At 52.7% G+C, this 19382-nt stretch overlaps 1 protein-coding gene across 1 annotated transcript in view; it reads right to left on the bottom strand.

Annotated features, from left to right (window-relative positions):
- Positions 1-19382, bottom strand: part of SIL1 (SIL1 nucleotide exchange factor) — a 120853-nt gene that overhangs the window by 50013 nt on the left and 51458 nt on the right. Inside the window, exons 4-5 of the mRNA XM_009906265.2 lie at positions 2228-2348; positions 307-403 (exon numbers count right to left, since the gene is read on the bottom strand). Of these exons, the coding sequence (XP_009904567.2) occupies positions 307-403; positions 2228-2348 (218 nt within the window). The remainder of the gene's footprint in view (positions 1-306; positions 404-2227; positions 2349-19382) is intronic.

Genomic DNA, 19382 nt, shown 5'->3' with positions numbered 1-19382 from the left:
CTTCTTGTCAGCAGCTTGCAACACAAGGCCTGGAAGTTTGGAATTAATAAACTGGGCCTGAACAAAAGCTTTCCATTCTTACAGAACCCCCAGGATTAGCATAAAAAGGGGTGAGAGTTTCTCAGGGAACTATCTCACTAAGAGGCTTGCAAAGGTATTTCAGGTCCATATTCACCAGAAGATTAGTCTGCACAGGATTTTCCCAAGGGATTAGTTCAACCATCACACTTCTGAGGTGTGTAACGTGGGGTGTTTGCATCTGGGCACTGGGAGCTGCTGGAGACACAGGGAGCTCTCCTCACTCACCTTTCTTTCTGCCTTCTCACTTTCCTTCAGTTTAGCCAACGCCTTTTTGAGCTCCTGGGATGTGAAGGAATTTGCATCAACGTCCACCTTGGCCAGCCTTGCAGGGGAAACAAATCAAAACATGTTAGGAGTGAAGAACTGTGCCTGACACCTTTTCATTGTGATATGCAAGGAAGGGAGAACATCAGGAGGAGAGGAACTAAGAGCTCTGCATTTCCATGCATCTCACTTTAAAACAGACAAAGAAAACCCACACCCAAGAAAAGCTGAGCCCAAGGGCTGGATCTTGTGTGTGCTTTGCAGATGTCTCCCACTGACAAGGAGAAAAAGGCTCTGCATGCTGACCCAAAATCTCAAGTCCTAGTACAATAATAAAAGTCCTTCATTAATTTATGCCTCTGACTTCCAGGTTGCAATACAGAAAAGGAGGAAAGGCTTCAGAGGCCACTAAATCATTGCTAAGGACTTGCAAGCTTTAAGAGGGAGCTTTACAGGTGAAGAGCTGGTGATGGACACACAGAAAGTAGGGAGAAGGCAAAATCCAAGGAGAAATTACACAGAAATACTAAAAGCAAGAGAATCCCAGACTGGTTTGGGTTGGAAGGGACCTTTAAAGGTCACATCTAGTCCATCCTCCCTGCAGTCAGCAGGGACATCTGCAACGAGAGCAGGTCGCTCGCAGCCCCAAACAGCTTGGCCTGGAATGGTTCCAGGGATGGGGCATCTCCCACCTCTCTGGGTAACCTGGGACAGGGTCTCACCACCCCCAGCATAAAAAAACCACTCTTCCTTCCCTCCTACATCTCCCTTTTTTAGTTCAAACCATCACCCCTTGTCCTGCCACAACAGGCCCTGCTCAAAAGTCTGTGGTGTTGCTCTTTATGCCTCTCTCACTGGTTCAGGGATTGTTTACCTGGGCCACAAACACTTGCAGAGCAAAAAGGAAAGGCAGCTTTGAGACATCATGAAAGTAAAGTCTCCCCAGGCTCTGAACAGGAGCAACTGGAGGAGGGTGGGAAGCAGAGGGAAATCCCTCTTGCTTTAGGAAAGAAAATTGCCCATGGTAACTAAACCTGTCTTTGTCTGGAGGGAGCCACAGGGAAAGTCAGGAGAACTTTTAAATCAAATGGAGAAATGTGGGTGCAGGGAGAGCTGTGTGATCTCAGAACATCACAGTAACTGATGTGTAAATGAATGCTGACTGCAGAGGTACAAGCAATGTTGCCTGGCTCAGGTCAGCACAAACAAAGCCCCTCACAACTGCTCTGATGGTTTAAGCTCTCAAAGCAGTTTCAGACAGATCACCGAGGATGTTTCCAAGGACTAAATGTCATTTGAAGAAGCCATATGGCAAACAGTTTCAGCATGAGAAGCCATGAAGGTGTCTATGCAGACATGTCCTGCTCTAGCAGAGGGGTTGGACTGGATGATCTTCAGAGGTCCTTTCCAACCCTTATCATTCTGTGATTCTGTGACATGCTTAGGGCCCATCTACAGCCATCCCAAAGGGATGTCAAAGAACAGGGCTTGGCTCCCACAGAATCTCAGAATCCCAGCATGGTAGGGGTTGAAAGGGACCTCTGGAGGTTATCCAGCCCAGCCCCCCTGCTAAAGCAGAGCACCCACAGCAGCTTCCCCAGGATTACAGTGACCAGGGGGGGGTTGGAATCTCTCCAGAGAAGGAGACTCCACAACCTCTCTGGGCAGCCTGCTCCAGGGCTCCAGCACTCTCACACCAAACAAGGTTCCATCTTGTTCAGATGGAACCTCCTGGCCTCCAGTTTATGCCCTCTGCCCCTTGTCCTTGCTCTCACTACTGAACCCAGCAGGTAAGTCTCAGGCATTGCACCAGGAACTTGGCTTCTGATGAAAGCCACAAACCCCACAGCCCACCCACCCCTGACATTCTCCACCAGGGTACCTTTTTCTCCTTCTCTCTTCTCTTGCCTCACTTTTTCCATCCTCACTGTCTGGGAGCTTGGCTTCTCTCTCTCCTGTCTGCAGATTCAGTTGTACATGTGAGCCTGCAGGAACAGCTTGACCTACAAACAAAGGTCAGGTGATGTCAGGGCATCATTCCAGCTTTGTGCAGGAAGGGTTTGCTGAGGGCACACAGCCCCACCCAAGAGAGAGATGTAAAAGCCCTGTCCAACGTGGTGAGCAGAAGCAGGTTACCCATCACCAAGCTCTCTCCCCTCCAGCAAGGCCCCTCTGGCCCAAGTGCCACTTTAGCCTCACAGAGATGCCTCCCAGACCCATCAAATGCATCCTCATGTAGCCAGGCAGACTGCATGCCCCAGGGAGAGAGGGATCTGCTGGAAAGCATCTCCACAGAGAAGGAGCCAGCAGTGCTGTTGGATAAGTTCACCACAAGCCAGCAATGTGCCCTCATGGACAAGAAGGTCAGCAGTCTCCTGGGGGGCATTGAGAAGAGTGTGGCCAGCAGATTGAAGGAGCTTCTCCTCCTCCTCTACTCTGCCCTGGTGAGAGCTGAGCCCAGCAGAGCTGCAGCTCCCTCCTCCATGCCAAGAGAGCACTACATTCCACAACTCAAATGGATCTGGAGACCTGGAGAGAGGGGGATTGGCTGTTGATTGGGGTAGAGAGCATAAACTCCAGCTGCCAAGGTGAAATCAAAGCACACTGTGGAGCACAGCCAGGTAGGCTGATTGCATATCAGCTGTACCAGGGGGAGGCTGTTGGGTTTGGAAATATTGTATTAAAAGGAATATAAGATCACTACAATCCACCACCCAAACTACAAGCAATACATCAAGCTCTGCCTTTAAATGCAGAAAGGGAAGGGAAATCAGACTGCTTTCTCCTGGTACAATCTACCCCAGACACATCCTGGTGGCCAGTGGTGGCACTGGGATGGAGGAGGGGAAATATTTGGTTGTTTCTTGGTGTTGTTTGATCTTACTGCCCTGCTGAGCAGGGCAGGGAGGTAGCTGAATGACTATGGAGGTCTGAGCTGCACATGGATGGACAGACAGACACTCAGCTGCTCACGCAGCTGCCCTGTTCAGCCTTTCCCTCATCTGTTCCCTGTTACCTAGAGAGAAGCCTAGGACAAAACAATGCAGGCAGGAGACAGGCAACAGCTCCTGCCAAAGGGAAGCCAAGCCAAGGGTAATTACTGCACACAATAAATGCATGTTCTCCAAGACAAAATCCTCCAGTCTGGGGAACAACTGGATTGATCCCTCCCTCTTCAACACCAAAGAGACATCTCCCAGATCAAAGGGCCTGGTGCTTCCTACACAAGACTGGGATGTTTGTCACAATTCAAGTGAAAAACCATTTCAAAGCCTAAAGCCAGGCAGCAGGAACAAGTGCATATAGAAAGAAACCCAGGAAAATCCAGTTTTTGAGGACTTCCTATCAAAACAGGATGCGTTTCTAAGAGCTCTTCTTTCTCTCCACCATACTAGGTGCAGCTCTGGGCTCCTCAGCACAAGAAGCACATAGAAAGCCATAGCAATACTGGGAGGGCTGGAAGCCCTCTGCTCTGAGGCCAGGCTGAGCGAGCTAGGCTTGTTCAGACTGGAAAAGAGAAGGCTCCAGGGAGACCTTCCAGTGCTTCAAGGGCTGATCAGAATGCTGGAGGCAAACTTTTGAGCAGGCCCTGTTGTGACAGGACAAGGGGTGATGTTTTGAACTGAAAGAGGGCGATTCAGAGTGGAGAGAAGGGAGAAATGTTTGACACTGAGGGTGGGGAGACCCTGGCCCAGGTTGCCCAGAGAGGTGGAAGATGCCCCAATCCTGGAACCATTCCAGGCTCTGAGCAACCTGCTCGAGTTGCAGATATCCCTGCTGGCTGCAGGGGTTGGACCCAAATCATTCTGTGATTCTATGGCACCCTGTCCATAGGAAGCTGCTTTGGTTGGCTCTGTGAGGGCACAGGTGTGATTATAATTTCATTCTAAACTCCACAAGGCCAGGCTAGAAATGTCCCCTCCACACTTGGCTCTCTTTGCACCAATGGACCCAAACCTCCTCCTGCTCCTTTACTTGTGATATGCAGGAGTTTCAATCTTATACCTATCCAGACAGGCATCTTCCTAATTTGCTGGGACAGCTGCAGGTGCTGCAGGTCAAACAGGGGTTTGTAGGAAGGCCATGGAAGCACCAGCACTTCTCATCCTGCTTCAGGAGACACAAGCAGGGAAAAAGAAAGCCTATTTAAATAGCCTTGCTGAACATGCAGATGCACAAGGACATCTCCCTCCTGCACAGGCACCAACACCACTCAGGGGAGCGAATGAGGGGCCAGCTGGGGCCTTTCCTCATCAGCTCACAGCCACTGGGCCAGCCCAGGTCACAGGCACAGCACCCACTGAAGCAGCTCCTGAGTTGTCAGACACAGCCAGAAATAAATGTCCCAGTCTGAAGAGCACAGGAGATTCTGGCTGCCCTGCTCCAAGAGCTTCTGGCCACGCTCACTCACTTGCTTGCCAGGAGAGAGGAAGGAGGCTGATGGGCTTGGCTCAGCAGAAACATCAAAGAGGAAAACAATGGGAGCAGCTTTCTCCAGGAGGGCTGAGGGGCTCCCGTGGGACCAGCCCCCCCCAGGAGGGCTGAGGGGCTCCCGTGGGACCAGCCCCCCCCAGGAGGGCTGAGGGGCTCCCGTGGGAGCAGCCCCCTCCAGGAAGGCTGAGGGGCTCCTGTGGGACCAGCCCCCTCCAGGAGGGCTGAGGGGCTCCCATGGGAGCAGCCCCCTCCAGGAGGGCTGAGGGGCTCCTGTGGGACCAGCCCCCTCCGGGAAGGCTGAGGGGCTCCTGTGGGAGCAGCCCCCTCCAGGAAGGCTGAGGGGCTCCCATGGGAGCAGCCCCCTCCAGGAAGGCTGAGGGGCTCCTGTGGGACCAGCCCCCTCCAGGAAGGCTGAGGGGCTCCTGTGGGAGCAGCCCCCTCCAGGAAGGCTGAGGGGCTCCTGTGGGAGCAGCCCCCATCCAGGAGGGCTGAGGGGCTCCTGTGGGACCAGCCCCCTCCAGGAAGGCTGAGGGGCTCCTGTGGGACCAGCCCCCTCCAGGAAGGCTGAGGGGCTCCTGTGGGAGCAGCCCCCTCCAGGAAGGCTGAGGGGCTCCCGTGGGACCAGCCCCCTCCAGGAAGGCTGAGGGGCTCCTGTGGGAGCAGCCCCCTCCAGGAAGGCTGAGGGGCTCCTGTGGGAGCAGCCCCCATCCAGGAGGGCTGAGGGGCTCCTGTGGGACCAGCCCCCTCCAGGAAGGCTGAGGGGCTCCCGTGGGAGCAGCCCCCTCCAGGAAGGCTGAGGGGCTCCCGTGGGAGCAGCCCTCCCAGCTTCCATTTTCCATGATCAGTAAATAAAAGCAAACAAGCTCACAAACCCAGCACGACTGAATTATTGGAGAAGACACAAACCTTTCTTGCTTCTGCCTCTTCACACTTTCCTAAACCAGATGTGACCAAGCCCATCTAGACCCCAGAGCAGAAATCTCAGCCTGGATGTGCTCGAAGTGGCTTTCATTGCTATGGGGATTCCTCAGCACCCAGCACGGCAGCGCAGGTTGATGCCACAGCAGGACAAAGGTCCTGCTGCACTAATAACCTGAGACAGACCTCTCTGTTTGCAGCAGAAAGACTGGCACAGCACTGCAAGGTATCATAGAATCATAGAATTGTCAGGGTTGGAAGGGACCTCATGGATCATCTGGTTCCAACCCCCACTGTCATGGGCAGGGACACCTCACACTACAGCAGGTTGCTCACAGCCACATCCAGCCTGGCTGCAAACACCTCCAGGGATGAGGCTGCCACCACCTCCCTGGGCAACCTGTGCCAGTCTCTCACCACCCTCATGGGGATGAACTGCTTCCTAACATCCAATCTGAATCTCCCCACTTCTAGTTTTGCTTCATTTCCCCCAGTCCTGTCACTACCCAGCACCCTAAAAAGTCCCTCCCCTGCTTTCTTGTAGCCCCCTTCCATACCAGAAGGCCACAATAAGGTCTTCTTAGACCCTCCTCTTCTCCAGACTGAACAGTCCCAACTCTCTCAGTCTGCCTCCATAGGAGAGGAGCTCCAGCCCTCTGCTCATCCTTGTGGCCCTTCTCTGGACACTTTCCAGCACCATTTTCCAGACCTTTCCTGTAAGAGGGTCTCCAGAACTGGAGGCAGTACCATCCCAAACGTCTGGGATGGGATGAGGTTAGGCGCTTGTTTAGTCTGGGCTATTTGGAAGCACGATTCCTAAAGCGTGCTTGAGGGTGGGTTGACTTGAATAATGTGATTAAAATTGCTGATGTCAATGAAGCAGACTGCAAGCCTTGCATTTTAATCACGTCCCAACATGGAGCTGCTAGACACTTCCCTTAAAAACAGTTGATTCTCTGTGCCTCCTCTAATGTGATAGCATCCAACAAGCAGCCCTACGTGTGTCAGCAATTACACAGCCCCACGTGCCCTTCACACAGAGCCAGGCTCTTAATAGCTTTTCTCCTGGAGGGATTCATTTTGTACTTAGTGTTTGTATTAAGTTGTATTTGGGAAATAAAACTCAATTAGGAAAAAAAAAAAAAAAAAGAGAGAGAGAGAAAAACAAGTTTCTGCTTAAGCAATTTTCTGACCTCTTTTTTCTTGTCTCCTTAGAGAAATAAAAAAGTCTTTATCCAAACAGGAGCAGGTTGGTTGCCCATAGTGTTATTGAGTGGAGCTGAATGGGCTTAGCTTTCCAGGGATCCCCAAGCCCTACACTTGCTGCATCTCATCCTGCCCTCCTCCCTCATTCCTTATAAAGGGAAAGAAGAGATTCCCTTCTAATTAATTTCCCACCTCCAAATCAGCTACTAGAAGTAGCTGTGAAACCCCTCTGTGATCCTCCAGAAGAGGCTATAAATGTTGGAGGAGGAAACTTCTTCCCCCACAATTGCTTTGTATTCTTTAACACTTCAAAAATATCCCATCCTTGGAATGTCTCTCACCACTTCAAGAACATCCCAGCCTTGGAATGTTTTACACTACTTTAAAAATATCACAGAATTGTCAGGGTTGGAAGGGACCTCAAGCATCAGCCAGTTCCAAGCCCCCTGCCATGGGCAGGGACACCTCACACTACAGCAGGTTGCTCACAGCCACATCCAGCCTGGCTGCAAACACCTCCAGGGATGAGGCTTCCACCACCTCCCTGGGCAACCTGTGCCAGGCTCTCACCACCCTCATGGGGAAGAACTGCTTCCTAACATCCAATCTGAATCTATCCATTTCTAGTTTTGCTCCATTCCCCCCAGTCCTATCCCTCCCTGACACCCTCAAAAGTCCCTCCCCAGCTTTTTTGTGGCCCCCTGCAGACACTGGAAGGCCACAATTAGGTCTCCTTGGAGCCTTCTCTTCTCCAGACTGAACAGTCCCAACTCTCTCAGTTTGTCCTCGTAGGAGAGAAGCTCCAGCCCTCTGACCACCCTTGTGGCCCTTCTCTGCTCCAGCACCTCCAGATTCTTCCTGTAATAGGATTGAATCCCATCACTGGCTGCAGAGGCATCAGGCTTGGGAGATGTGGGAGAGAAAGCCAAGCCTGATGCCTCTACCTTACACTGCTCCCCAGCAAACCTCTCCCATGCCTGGGCTCCTACCACACATCCAAGCACCCACAAAACACATTTAAAGTAGCAGGGTGTGTGTGTGTGTGAGAGAGAGAGAATTTAATTTCTAGCCCTATTCTTTCCATTTTGGTCAGCCAGATCCTTTCAGGCATCTGTTTCTTCTCTTCTCAGAATGGATTAGGTGGAGCAGCAGCAGCAGAGCCGGCGTCGAGGAGTCGCTCGCAGGGGGCTCTGCTGACATTTATAAACCGCTGCTGTTCCTCTCTTGTGTTTTTATTGTTATCAGCTAAAGCTGTCAGCTGGAATTATTGCCTTGTAACCAAATCACAGTTATCTGCTGTGCAGGCTTGCTGAAGCTCCTACACCTCTCTCAGGCTCGGCAGAAGCTGGAAACAAGATGATAAATAAATAAACAAACCAAGCGAAGGCAGAGCAGAGCAGGGTGCCAGAGGGCTCCCGGCTACTGCAACAAGCAGCTGCAATGCCCACAGGAGAACCGCCAGCAGGAGCTGCTCTGCTGAATGTGCACCACAGAGCAACCTCCACGTAAGCCAACCCCTCCTTCGCTGCACCCACTGTCAAGGGACAGGGCTGGGCTGCCCGCCAAACGAGTGCCACAGGCTCTCCATGAACACCTCTGCCTCCCAAAGGGGAGAAGGGAGACAGGCTGATGGGCTGGGAAAGGAACTGAACCAGCTGGGACGGAAATGGGAACAATCCAAAGAAACAGAGACAAAGAGACACAAACCAATATGGAACCCAACCCCTGAGGGCAATGATGGCACCACTGGCACCACTGATGCTGGGGGCAGGCACTGGGCAAGTCCCAGACTGGACTCAGCAGCAAATGGGAACCAGATTTAGGAGCTGGATTCTGGAATTGGATTCAGGAACACACAGATCAGGATGAAAGGCAGAACAGACAGAGTCCTCCTGGGACACCTGCAATGGAAGAAGAGGCTTGACCCTGGGATCCCTCAGCTTGCTCCTGAAGATGCCATCCATGGGCTGCAATCCCTTGTTGGGCAGCTGAGGGTCACCTGTCCTGTCTGCTCCTCCCTGCAGCTGCCACCTCTGACTTCCTGCTCCCCAAGGTGTGGCACAGGCTGTGGCAGTGCCCTTGGTCTTCAGAGGAACAAGTCTCAGGCAGAGCCTTTCTGCAGCCCAGCCCTTGGCAGGAACTCTTCTCATCAGCTTCTCCCTGCTAGAAGCAGCCCCTGGCTGTGCAAACCTGCCCTGAACTGCAGCAAGTGTCTCCCTGAACAGAGCCTGAGCTGGGAAGTGACAGCACTGAGCAGAATGGGTCTGGTCTAGCTCAAAGCAGGACCAGCCAAATGACCAACTGCGTTTCTTTGCTAAAAGAAAGACCTCACCCTGCACAGGCCCTTTCCAGTCCATGATTCCACTTAGTGCTGGCCTCAAGTGGGTTTGCATTTCTGCATGGGGACAAGGCCGAGCCCCAGCTCACTTCACAGCACCAGGCAGGCATTCAAAAGAAGAGGGCAGGTTTCCCATCACACACAGACATGCAAATCTCATTCTGAGATCATGCACTAACTCACTGTGCTCCTGCAAGTGGCCTCCTCACCCCTGACCCACTCTTTGCAGCCCTGAGCTACCACCTATCAACCTGCCCAGCAAGAGAAGCCCAGGAGGGATAGGAGACTCTCCCTTCTCCACCTTCAGATACACTTTCTGGCACCACTTTGCCCCCTACAGCAGAGAAATGTTTCCCTGGGAAGGCAAATGTCCCTTGAGGAAGGAACTTGTGCCCCTGGGAAGGCTTCAGCAAGCAGAAAACAGGTGATCCATCACACCGAGGCAGATCTGCTGGTTCCTGCCCAAGCCAGTGTCCTCACTTGCTACTGGGAAAAAACATAAATCTATTAATGGTGTGCAAACGAGCCCCAGTTATGAGTCAGTTCTCAGCAATCACCTCAGCCCCTGAGCCAGCACCAGATAGCATCTAACCTCTCTCCACTCTTTGTTTCTCTCCCGCAGGGGAGTGAAAGGAAGGGGACATTCTCGTACAGACAACAAAAGGATCCGCAAATCAATCCCGGAGCGTTCCCAACACAACAAGCTGGCAGCGCTGCGGCAGCAGGGATAATAAGGCTGCAAAAGACTGGCAGAGCAGCCACAAAAAGTTATCTGATGGCACCACACTCCTCTAATAAAATAATGATTAGGGGGAAAAAAAAAACCAACCAAAAAACCCCCAAACAAGTCACAAGGAGACAAATCCCAGAAAGATGCAGAGCTCCCCTCGCCACATCGCTGGCTCCAGCTGCCACCAGCGGGTAAAGGGGAGAGGATGGGGCACTTCGGGCTGGTGTGCACAGGAGGACACAACTGCTCAGGCACCTAGGCTGCCTGCTCCTGCCACAGGCTCTGCCTGGGGAGGGGATGGGGTTTCATACAAACACAAGGCTCTGGATGCATGGAGATGGGGAGAGGAGAAGAGGACCCAGCCCTGGTGTGGTGGGGCTGGGTGCATGCTCCCGCTCTGGACTCCCTGGAGCTGTGGAGCGAGGAAGCAGCAAAGCCTGGCTTCTTGTTTTCTCTTTTTTCCCTGTAAGGGTGAGTCACAGTACTCCTCAGCTTGCCTCTTAACTCAAAACAGAACATTTTTACATACAAAAGGCAAAGAAGATGTGTAGAAAACATAGGTCAAGAAGAGACAGATTACTGATGGGAAAAGGAAGCCCAGCGCCTGAATCTCATTTTGCTGCTTCCTGTCCTTTCCTCACTCATCTGCAGCCTTTTCTATTAGCTCCTTCTCTGGCACTCAAAGCTCCTCCCAGTTAAGTACCACAGGAAAAGGTCATTAATATGCCATATATCACCTCCTGCTGAGAGCTGGCACAGAGGGTGAACAATACCAGGCCTGGGAGCAACGTCCAGAAGCCACCCCAGCACCTGGCAGCGTTTCCCACCGCACCTCGCCCACAGGGCAGGCAGGGAGGGAGTTCAGACACCAGTGCCCACATGTCAAGGAGGAACTCTACAACGGGTTCAGTCCTCTACTCAGCCACTTCACATGCATCTGTTACTGCCATCAGTCCTGCACTTCTGCTGGGAAACCACAGCTGCTGTTAGGCACAGCCCACCCCTGGAGAAGCACCCTCCTTGTCACTGCCCAGTGCTCCTTGATTTTTCAGGTCCACACCACCACTGACAGCAGAGGCTCTAATAACCTTCTGTAGTTAATTATAAAGAAAACTGTTTTATACTCACTGCATCTTTGCCATAAACTGTTCCTTAAGCACATGCTTCCAAGCATCTGTAGGGCATCCCTGGACCCCAGGATCCCAGCATGGTGGGAGTTGGAATGGACCTCTGGAGTTCATCCAGTCCAATCCCCCTGCTAAAGCAGGGCACTTACAGCAGCTTGCCCTGGATCACAATGGCCAGGAGGGGTTGGAATCTCTCCAGACAAGGAGACTCCACAACCTCTCTGGGCAGCCTGCTCCGGGCCTCCAGCACCCTCATAGGGAACAAATTTCCCTTCCTTTTCAGTTGGAACCTCCTGGGTTCCAGTTTGTGCCCACTGCCCCTTGTCCTGTCACTGGGCACCACTGGCAAGAGTCTGACCCCAGCCTCTTGCTCCCCCGCTTTATCTCTTGCTGAGCACTGAGCAGATCCCCTCTGGGGCTGCTCTTCTCTAGGCTCAACACCTCAGGGCTCTCAGCCTTTCCTCCTCAGAGAGATGCTCCAGGGCCTCTCAGCAGCTTTGTCACCTCCACTGGACTCTCTCCAGTATTTCCCTGTCTCTCTTGAACTGGAGAGCCCAGAACTGGACCAAGCACTCCATCTGTGACCTCGCCAGGGCAGAGCAGAGAGGGAGGAGAACCTCCCTTGATCTGCTGCCCACACTTTCTTCATGCAGCCCACTAGACCACTGGTCCTTCTTGGCCACAAGAGCACTCTGCTGGCTCATGAGATGGGCAGGTGGATGAACTCCTGCTGTGACCCACCACCTCCATTCCCACCATGCCACTCCTCTCAGGGCTGAAGGCAGTCCTGCTGCCTCTGCCTGCACATGAAAACTCCAGTGGTGTCAGGCTGGTTTTGTCACTCTTGTATTGTCTCATCATTGCCCCCCTACATGGACAAACACCCTGCTGTACAGAGAGCCAACAAGGATAAAGAGACACCCATCCCTTCCTGGGATTAGAGACAAAACCATGATGTAGGAGTTCTGTCCTTACAGTATGAGCAAGCAACTTGAAGAGCTCTTTTCTCCTGCTGCCAGAGCACACAGAAGGGCCTGATCCCCACCCACACCCCCCCAACTCCCACCACTGTCTGCCAGGAGTGCCTGAAGGTGATGAATTCTTGAGGGAGTGAACAAACAGTTAACAAACCTCAACAGAAAAAACACCCTGTTTCCCATAAGACACTTTAGTTGGCTCATTTATCTGACAAATCTTTTATATAATACTCCAAGCTATGCTAATAAATATCCTGCAATTTGACCTGTCAAAGTGGTGATGTCTAAAGAAGACATCTTCTCCAGCACTGATTTAGCTCCATGCTGCAGCAAAGCAGGGACATCTGAAACATTTTCAAGCTCACTGAGTGTGAATCGGGTCAGAAGGTCGAGGGAGGTTCTCCCCCCCCCACTGTGCTGCCCTAAGGAGATCACAGATGGAGTATTGGGTCCAGCTCTGGGTTCCCCAGTTCAAAAGAGAAAGGAAAGTGCTGGAGAAAGTCCAGCAGAGGCTACAAAGATGCTGCTGAAGGGCCTGGTGCATCTCTGTGAGGAGGAAAAGCTGAGAGCCCTTGGACTGGTGAGGATGGAGAAGAACAGCCCCAGAGGGGATCTGAGCAATGCTCAGCAAGTAATAAAGGGTGAGGGGCAAGAGGCTGGGGTCAGACTCTTGTCAGTGCTGCCCAGGGAGAGCACAAGGGGCAATGGGCACAAACTGCAACCCAGGAGGTTCCACCTGAAAAGGAGGAGAAACTTGCTCCCTATGAGAGTAATGGAGCTCTGAAGCCAGAGGGGTGTGGAGTCTGCTTCTCTGCAGAGATTCCAACCCCCCCTGGCCATTGTGATCCTGGGCAAGCTGCTGTGGGTGCCCTGCTTTAGCAGGGGGGTTGGACTGGCTGATCTCTAGAGGTCACTTCCAACCCCCACCATGCTGGGATTCCTGGACACTGTGAATCTGTTCCTAGTTCCACATTCAAAAGCCACCCTCATGAAAACCTCAAAATCTGCATGGACACATCCCCACACAGAGTGCCACCATTGCTGCTCCTGCCCAGGTTCCATCTGTGTCTCAAGGAAGCAGCACAGCTTTGTGCTGCTCTGGAACCCTACTCCAGCAGGGTGCAGAGAAAGAGTCATTTCCATTCCAGTGTCTTATTTTGCATGAGAGAAGCTACTCAGTGGTGCTTTCTGGGCTACTGCTCTCCCATAGCTGATGTCACTACATGAAGTCAGGGTGCCAAGGGCTCTGCAGAGGCAGGATTACAGAATCACAGAAATATTCAGGTTGGAAAAGACCCTCAAGATCACCAAGTCCAACCACTAACCCTACTCTACAAGGTTCAATCCTAAACCATATCCCCAAGCACCACATCCAAACCACCCTGAAACACATCCAGGGTTGGTGACTCCACCACCTCCCTGGGCAGCACATTCCAACACCTGACCACTCTTGCTGGGAAAAACTTCTTCCTAATGTCCAGTCTAAACCTAGCCAGTTGCAGACTGAGGCCATTCCCTCTTGTTCTATCACTAATTACCTGTGAGAAGAGACCAGCAACGTCCTTCCAGGGAGTTGTAGAGAGCAATGAGGTCTCCCCTCAGCTTCCTCATCTCCAAACTAACCAGCCCTAGCTCCCTTAGTCATTCCTCATCAGATTTATTCTCCAGGCCATTCCCCAGCTTCCTTGCCCTCCTCTGGACTAGCTCCAGCACTTCCACATCTCTCCTGTACCGAGGTGCCCCAAACTGGACACAATACTCACTCAAGGTGAGGCCTCACCAGAGCTAAGCATCAGGGGACAATCCCCTCCCTGCTCCTGCTGGACACAGTATTTCTGATACAAGCCAGGATGCCACTGGCCACCTGGGCACACTGTTGGCTCATATTCAGTTGCCTGCTGATTAGAACCCCCAGGACCTTTCTGCCTGAAAGGGAGACCTGTGCCTGCAGTGAACCTCGGGAGAATCTCCCTCCTTCCATCCCATGATTTTTAATGCCAAGCTCTTGCTTGCTGCAGAAATAACCATGCTTTTAAACAGCATCCATCAGGCCTACAGCTCAAAGGTTTGTTTCTCTGAAAAGGGTTTAAGAGCCACTCTTTTTGTCCTAGAGCTGAGAGGTCTTCTCTGTAATTTTGTTTCCCTCAGCAGACAGAATGAAAACGTTTTTTAAATGATGCCAGCATCAACTCCCTGCTCCCGCAGCTCAATCTGCTGCTAGCAGGGAACAAAGCATGGCAAGGAAGGGGCTCTCCAGCAACTGGGACTTGGCTGGAGATGTGAAAGCATCACTCAAACGTGGACACTGGGCTTGGACAGCCACTCCTGAGTGCCAGTTTAACTCACCCAGCGCTGTCCCACAGCAGCAGCATTTATGTCCTCTCAGCTGCTCTGCAAGCGCCAGGGGCCATCAGCTGGGGTATGCAAACCCTGCTGGCACAGGCTCCTGCCACCTCCTGCCAGATCCACCTGTGCCTGGCTTTGCCTCCAGCTCCTGCAGCAGAAGAGGAAGGGGAGGGAGAGGCAGGAGAACCTGGCAGTGATGGGCAATGGGCCCCAGATGATGCTGTCAGAGAGGGTTTGTTCAGCTCCTGTCCACCATCGCGGCAGCATGCACAGAGCTGAGCTGAAGTCCATCCAGCCTCCACCCTCTCCTGGCACGATAACCCCCAAGGAGAGAGAGCAGGGCAGAGCATGCACCTCCCACCAGGTGTCTGCTGCTTTCCAGGGTGCTCAGAGGTACAGTCTGAGTCACAGAAACGTTCAGGCTGGAAAAGGCTTTTAAGATTGCCAAGTGCAACCTTAACCCAGCACTGCTAAGTCCACCACTAAACCGTGGCCCTCAGCTCCACATCTACACAGCTTTTAACCCGCTTCAGAGATGGGGACTCCCTCACTGCCCTGGGCAGCCTGTGCCAGGGCTTGATAACCCTTTCTGGGAAGAAATTGTTCCTCATGTCCAACCTAAACCTCCCCTGACACAACTTCAGGCCATTTCCTCTTGTCCTGTCACTTGGAAGAAGTAGTTAACCCCCACCTGGCTCCAACCTTCTTTCAGGGAGCTGTAGAGAGCCAGAAGGTTTCCCCTCAGCCTCCTTTTCTGCAGTCTAAACAATTCCAGGTCCCTCAGCCACTCCTCCCCAGCCCTGTTCTCCAGACCCTCCACCAGCTTTATTGCTCTTCTCTGGACATGCTCCACTCCCTCAATGTCCTTCTTGAAGTGAAGGGTCCAAACCTGAACCCAATATTCAAGGTGTGGCCTCAACTGTGCTGAGTACTGGCAGACAATCACTGCCCTGCTCCTGCTGGCCATACTGTTCCTGATCCAGGCCAGGATGTTGTTTGCCTTCTTGCCCACCTGGGCACACACTGGCTCAGTTTCACCCAGCCTTCAACCAGCACCCCCAGGTCCTTTTCCACCAGGCAGTTTCCAGCCACTCTGCCCCAAGCCTGGAGCATTCATGGGGTTGTGTGACCCAAGTGCAGGACCCAGCACTTGGCCTTGTGGAACCTCGTCCCACTGGCTTTGGCCCACCAATCCAGCCTGTGCAGGTCCCTCAGTAGAGCCTAGAAGCCTGGGCTAGCACAGAAGCAATAGAAGTGAAGCTGGATGCTAGCAAGGTGCCTGGGGGAGAAGGCTTAGGGAAGGAAGATCAGGAGAGGACATATGGTGCCTCTGTGAAGGGAGCCGCTGCTGTAGCATCTGCTGATCCATCTCCTGCTGCTGCCAATGCAGAAAAGCTTCATATGGCACAGAGCTCCTCGCAACAAGTGCTTCTGCCCTTCCACCTTCCCCTCTGCCAAGGCTTCTCTCCTGCTTGCACTGCAACAGCAGAAAATACACCAGGAGAAAAATAACAGCAGGGAAGGAAGAGGAAGGGGTTGCCCCTTTGCAGAACTGGCAAAAGCACGTTCCAACTTCAGAAGCAAGCCCTTATCTCCAGCCTCGAGCCACACACTTCTTATGCACTACCACAGCCCCCTGGCTACAGCAGAAGGCTTGTGCTCAGCCATTCAAAATGAAGATTTCTTTTCTCTTCTGACACTGGGCTCGATTCTGTGAACTGCAGCAATTTAGAGGGTTTAATCCCACAAAGGCCTGGGCAGCAGAAGAAAGGGTGGAGATGAAAGGTGTCCAGCCCCGCTCTGATTATTTCAGCTATCAAGCAGCATGCTGGGCTGAGACCTCTCTCACCATGCCATCAAGCCAACATCCAACAGAAACACTACATACCAAAGCCAGGCTGAATCCCTCTGCAGCTCACTAAGTTATTTATCCCCAAGCCTAAGCTACTTCATAATGTCCCTGCCATCTATTCAATAATTGTCGTCCCACAGGAGCATTTGTTATAGCTGAGAGTCCTTCTGGGAAGCTGGAAGGCTTATCTATGTTCAGAGAAGATCTATGCAGATCACAGGCAGAGGAGGATGAGGGGGATGACCAGGAGAACTGAGAAGCAGACAAAAGGAACTGAGGATGATATTTATCCTGCCTAACTTTAGGCCTCTAACACCTTTCTGAGCCAGGCATATTTGGCTTCTTTACTATAGAATCACAGAACTGTCAGGGTTGGAAGGGACCTCAAGCATCAGCCAGTTCAACCCCACTGCCATGGGCAGGGACACCTCACACTACAGCAGGTTGCTCACAGCCACAGCCAGTCTGGCCTTACAAGCCCCCAGGGATGAGGCTGCCACCACCTCCCTGAGCAACCTGTTTCAGTGTCTCACCAACCTCATGGGGAAGAACTTCTTCCTAACATCCAATCTGAATCTACCCACTTCTAGTTTTGTTCCATATTCCCCCCAGTCCTATCACTCCCTGACACCATAAAAAGTCCCTCCCCAGCTTTCTTGTAGCTTCCTTCAGATACTGGAAGGCCACAAGAAGGTCTCCTTGGAGCCTTCTCCTCTCCAGACTGAACAGCCCCAACTCTCTCAGGCTGTCGCCATAGGAAAGGAGCTCCAGCCCTCTGATCAGCTCACAAAGATCAGCACCTCCAGAACATCAGCAACCACAGCTGTCACCCTCAGAGAGCCTCCCTTCCTCTCTGCAGTGCCTGCTGAGGTGGCCACCATGAATGAACATAAGTGCAGAGAAAACCACTCCTGAACAAGGTGGCAGCACAGGGGCATGGAACGGCCACAACTCTCGGGAGGGATAATCCAACACCAGTGTGAGAAGCAGGAAGTCTGCCTGGGTGTGTTCATGCTGGCACAGCTTCGTGCTTCACACCAGGAGGTTTAGGTTGGACATGAGGAGTAATAGCTTGGACATGAGGAATAATATCTTCCCAAAAAGGGATGTCAAGGCCTGGAACAGGCTGCCCAGGGCAGCAGCAGAGATTCCTGGAGGGGTTTCTAAGCTGTGTAGATGTGGTGTTGAGGACCATGGTTTAGTGGTAACCTCATGGTGTTGGGTTAACAGTTGGACTTGATGATCTTAAGGATCTTTTCCAACCAAAACAATTCCATGGTTTCCACATGCCCTCCTCACAGCTGAGTTTGCAACAAGTCCAAGATAAGACAAGTGGTGTCGTGGCATAAAGGCTAGTCCAAGGCTTGCAGCTTCCTGCATAAGAGCTGCAAATGCCCTTTCCTGTGCAGTTGCCACTCAGAAGACACACCAGTACAGCCTTGTCCCAGCTCTGGAACAGGAATCAGCTTGCAGAGGAAGCCTGCAGAAGCAAGAGCCTGGGCTGCAGACTGGAGGGCAGGAGGGTGGCTCTGCTCTGCTCCGGATTCTGCGCTCACAGGAGAACTAAATCACTGCAACAGCCAGAAATGTCCCTTGGGAAGGAAATCCTCTCAAAGATAAATCAATAACTCAGTGTGATTGCATGCAGCCAGGAGAATTTACATTGCCAGGAGGGCCGAGAGCTCTGCCACGGAGACAGAGTCACAGCATCATCAAACGACCCTGCAGCAGCACAGGAGCTCAGGGGCTGAACATCTACCACAAAGCCAAGAGCCTGGGACCTCCCCAGACCCAACACAGAACAGCAGCAGGGATGCAGTCCTGCAAAACTCCCTCAAGACAGACCTGACTTTGTCCAGCTGCATCCCAGCCACACTCCTCTGTGGTGCTGTGGCTACTCCTTGAAGCAGCCCAGGCAAATGCCCCCAGATCTCACAGGGCAAGAGGTGTCCAGGCATGAACTAAGATGAGCACAGGAGCACAGGGGGAATGCCCCAGCCACAGCCCTCACCCTTGGCCAGGGTTACAGGGGCTCCCCTCTGCAAAATGAGATGAGACAATGCTGTGCTGCAGCACACTGATTAATGAGTCTGCAATTTACCTAATTATATTAATGCAAAGTGGGCCTGGAGCAGTAAGTTCAGGGAAACAAACGACACTTCACAGCAGAGTTCAGTGCTGGGCAGGAACTCCAGCAAAAAGCACCAAAAAAAGGCACCTAATTATTCAGCAGCTCTTCTCCTCCCCGATTCTCAGGGTCAGCTTGGAGGAGAAGGTGGCCTGAATTATATTTTCCTTTCCAGCACATCACCAGAATTGCTAACGAGGTCCCAGCAGCAAGGTCAAAGCTTGCTCATCATGCCCCTCCCCAGTGCCAGCTCCAGTAGTACTGCTGGGCTCACCACGGTGCCAGCTTGCCCATGTCCCCTCAAAGAGCACCCATGCTGTGTGCTGCTGCTCCAGAGCCATGGCACAGGAGCCACTGCCAGCCCTTTGCTCTGCTCCTCAGCATGGATGCATAAACTACAACATCTGGGGGTGAAGGGCTGGAGAGCAGCCCTGTGGAGAAGGATTTGGGGGTGCTGGGGGTGCAAAGCTGGACATGAGTTGGCGCTGAGTGCTGCCAGCCCAGGCCCAGCCTGTCCTGGGCTGATCCCCAGCAGTGTGGGCAGCAGGGGCAGGGAAGGGATTCTGCCCCTCTGCTGTGCTCTGCTGAGACCCCTCCTGAAGTGCTGGGACCAGCTCAGGAGCCCTCAGCACAGCACAGACAGGGACCTGTTGGAGCAGGACCAGAGGAGGCCACAATAATGCTGGCAGGGCTGGAAGCCCTCTGCTGTGAAGCCAGGCTGAGAGAGTTGGGGTTGTTCAGCCTGGAGAAGAGAAGGCTCCAGGGAAACCTTCTGGTGGCCTTTCAGTGCTTCAACGGCTCATCAGAAAGCTGGGGACACTTTTGAGCAGGGCCTCATGTGACAGGCCAAGGGATGATGGTCTGAACTAAAAGAGGGAGATTCAGACTGGAGAGAAGGAAGAAATGTTTGATACTGAGGGTGGTGAGACCCTGTCCCAGGTTGCCCAGAGAGGCTGTGGATGCCCCATGGCTGGAACCATT

The sequence above is a fragment of the Dryobates pubescens genome, chromosome 16, assembly GCF_014839835.1.
Source record: "Dryobates pubescens isolate bDryPub1 chromosome 16, bDryPub1.pri, whole genome shotgun sequence".
Classification (NCBI taxonomy): Eukaryota; Metazoa; Chordata; class Aves; order Piciformes; family Picidae; genus Dryobates; species Dryobates pubescens.
This window is presented reverse-complemented; position numbering and strand designations above follow the sequence as displayed.